Source organism: Tilletiaria anomala, assembly GCF_000711695.1.
Source record: "Tilletiaria anomala UBC 951 chromosome Unknown K437scaffold_237, whole genome shotgun sequence".
In the NCBI taxonomy this organism is placed as follows: Eukaryota; Fungi; Basidiomycota; class Exobasidiomycetes; order Georgefischeriales; family Tilletiariaceae; genus Tilletiaria; species Tilletiaria anomala.
This window is the reverse complement of record NW_013546785.1, coordinates 1-2,949: the sequence shown is the minus strand read 5'-3', so window position 1 is coordinate 2,949 and position 2,949 is coordinate 1. Positions and strand designations below refer to the sequence as shown.

Sequence of the window (2,949 nt, the reverse complement as noted above, 5' to 3'; positions counted from 1 at the left end):
CGTTATGGCGGTAGATGACCTTGCGGGCGCCCGAATGCTTGATGCCCTGAATCATCGACGCATGGTTGGACGCGTCGCTATAGATGACGCAACCGGGCAGCTTGCTGCCGAGGATGGAAAGCGTCGCGTCGTTGGCTGCGTAGCAGCTGCCGAAAACCAGCGCACCGTCCTTGCGGTGCAGATCGGCGAGCACGGCCTCGGCGCGCTCAGCGCTCGAGTTGTGGCCGGCAATGTTGCGCGTGCCGCCGGCGCCGGCGCCGTACTTGTACAGGCTCTCATTGATGGCGTCTAAGACGCGCGGGTGGCGCGACATGTTCTGGTAGTCGTTGCTGCACCACACAGTGATTTCGTGCGCCTCGTTCTGGAGGTGGCCCTTGGGCGCTCGCGCGGCGAGGCGGTTGATGTTGTTAAAGTAGCGGTACGACTTATCGCCGTGTTTGGCGCTGATCTCGGCGTGGTAGAACGCCTCGTAGTCGAACCCGGGGCCTTGCTTGGCCGCGGGGGGCGGGAGCGGGCCGAGGCCCGAGCCGGGCGTGCGCGCCTGTTTCCTGTGGACGGAAGAGGCGGTCGCTTTGCCCTGGGCGGCGGCGGCCTCGACGGCGGCAGCGGCCTTGGTGTGCGGGCATTGCGACACATCGCCTTTGCTGCCAGTGAGTACGCCTTCGTGGGCATGGATGCGGGCGATGTCCTCGTCATTGGGGGCCGCCTGGGTGGCGGCGGCGACGACGGCGGCGCGATGAGGCTCGGAAGAGGAGACGTAGTTGCGCGTCTGGTGCGCAAAGGGGCATCCTCCTGTGGCGGCGGCGGCAGGGCCGGCGACCCTGTGCGAGGTGGCTAGGACAAGCGAGCTGAGCGCGCCGCCATAGATGGCGCTGCCGGCATGGGCGCTCGTGGCGACGACCGAAGCGGCCTCAGCAGCAGCAGTGGTGGTGGTAGCGGGAGTGACTTGCTCGGCGATGGCCTGAGACATGACAGGGCAGCGCTGGGCGCTGACGGCGAGGCGAGTGGGTCCTTCGGGGACAAAGGAGGTGGTAGACATGTTGCGCAGGGTCGGCATGGAAGTGCGACCGAGGAAGGGGCACGAGGTGCGCAGGGTGCGCAGAGCGGAGATGCCGCGATCCATGACTGTAGTTGCGTTGCTGTTTCTTGGTTTCTTCTGCTTTCTTTCGTATTTTCGTGTCCGCGTTCTACTCGCCCGGGCTGCACGCTTGGCTCTGTGCTGGGCTACTAGCAACAAGATGGGTTGGGTGAGATGGGCATGGGTGTGCTTGGTGGAGATGGACGAGAAGGAGATTTGGGGGGACGATGAGACGATGCTGTACTATGCGGTCAGCTTGTGCATGGACGATTGCTGCTCCAGTGGCGGGCGGTAAAAAGTGGTGCGATGTAAAGAGAGTGAGAGGAGAGTGCTGTGCTGCCGTTCCGCGCACCCCGCCCTTGCTGAATGAAAAATGGGCGCACGCTGATTGGCTGCAACTGAAAGCCAAAGCCCGGCAATCCATCGCCCGATATATAATATTATATTATATTATATTATATTATATTATATTATATTATATTATATTATATTATATTATATTCAAGCACTTTTCCGAGTGGGGCCATGAGAAATATTGCCCCTCTCCAGGCCAGCAACTCAGTAGTAGAGTCAATCCGCTCGCCGTGACATCCTTTCGGTCACCCAGCTGGGGGCAAGAGAGAGCAGCGGCTGCTCTCCCGCCCGACTACTAGATATTAATTAGCACATTCGGCGTGATTATCGTGCCTCCGAGCAAATTATCACCCAACACTTCGCTGGACAGGTGCCATGTAGCAGGTACAGGCGTGCGTGGTACGTTGCCGGCCCATGGCAGGGTTTGGACCGTCGCTGGAACGTTGGGCGGCCATCGTCGATATCGATTCACATAGAGAGATACGTGGGGGCGGGCGGACAGCTGCACCCTTCCGTCGCTGCATGCATGCATGTATGTACTCTACATCTCCATTCCGTTGTCACGCCGCCTCAGGCTGCCACTCCATCCGGGCACTCTGAGCGTCTCGCCGCCGCTGTTCCTGCGCTGCCTCTCCCTCGGCGCGCCGCAGCACGCCCGCCTCAGCGCGCTCGGTACGCGCCAGCCGCTCTGACACCGAGGTCCTGACCTCGCGCGCAAGCCGGCGCGTATCCAGCGCGTTGCCGCTGTTCAAGTCTTCAGCGACAAGTAGCAGCTCGTCGATCAGGGTATAGGGCACCAATTCGACTTGCAACAACGCTGCTCCCGTTCCTTCTGTACCGCCGCCGCCGTGTGTAGAGCGTCGCAGCGGCTGTCATGTAGATCGAAACGTGTCCTGTGTCAGCGACAATGCACTTCTTCTGCTCCGCTCGGCCGGCGTCCACCCACCTTGTGAAGCAACGTCAGCGCTTCGCGGAGCGCACGCTCCAAGAGCCCCGCACGCAGACACGCTCGGATAAGCAGATCCGGCTTGTTTTCCTGCGACGTGCAAACAGGGCGCCCAGCATCAGCATATACCCCGCCGCCAAAGCCAGCGTGCGAAATCGCGTCGCACGCAGGCACACAACACGACTCACGCGGAACCACCCAAGCAGCCATTCTGGCAGCCACACAGCGCCATCCAGCTCCAGTGCGCGCTGCAGCACGACGGCGCGGTAGCGCCAGCAGGAGTGCGCCCCGTCGTGGACCTCCAGCTGCATCTGCACATACCGCCACGCCTTCTCTGCCGGTGAGCCGTCCCACGAGCTGCTGCGTTCCGAGTGCAGCAGGAACGCCGCATCCTCATCCTCCTGTCCGTCCATCTCCTCCGCCAGGCGCAGCAGACTCGGGTGCGCCTCGCCCGCCTCATCCTCAGCGTCGCCGCCATCGTCCGCGTCACGGCTCTCCCTCGCCAGCACCTCCCTGCGCCACGCCGCGCGTTGCGACAGCGCAATGCACTTGCTTACGAGACTCGAGAAGA

General features: G+C 62.2%; 1 protein-coding gene across 1 annotated transcript; it reads right to left on the bottom strand.

Annotated features, from left to right (window-relative positions):
• On the bottom strand, nt 1-379 carry K437DRAFT_217706 (PLP-dependent transferase; the record flags this gene model as incomplete). Its single annotated transcript, XM_013384288.1, has 1 exon — nt 1-379. A coding segment is annotated over one exon (379 nt), but the record flags the coding sequence as incomplete, so codon positions are not given.
• Between the last annotated feature and the right edge of the window lie 2,570 nt (nt 380-2,949).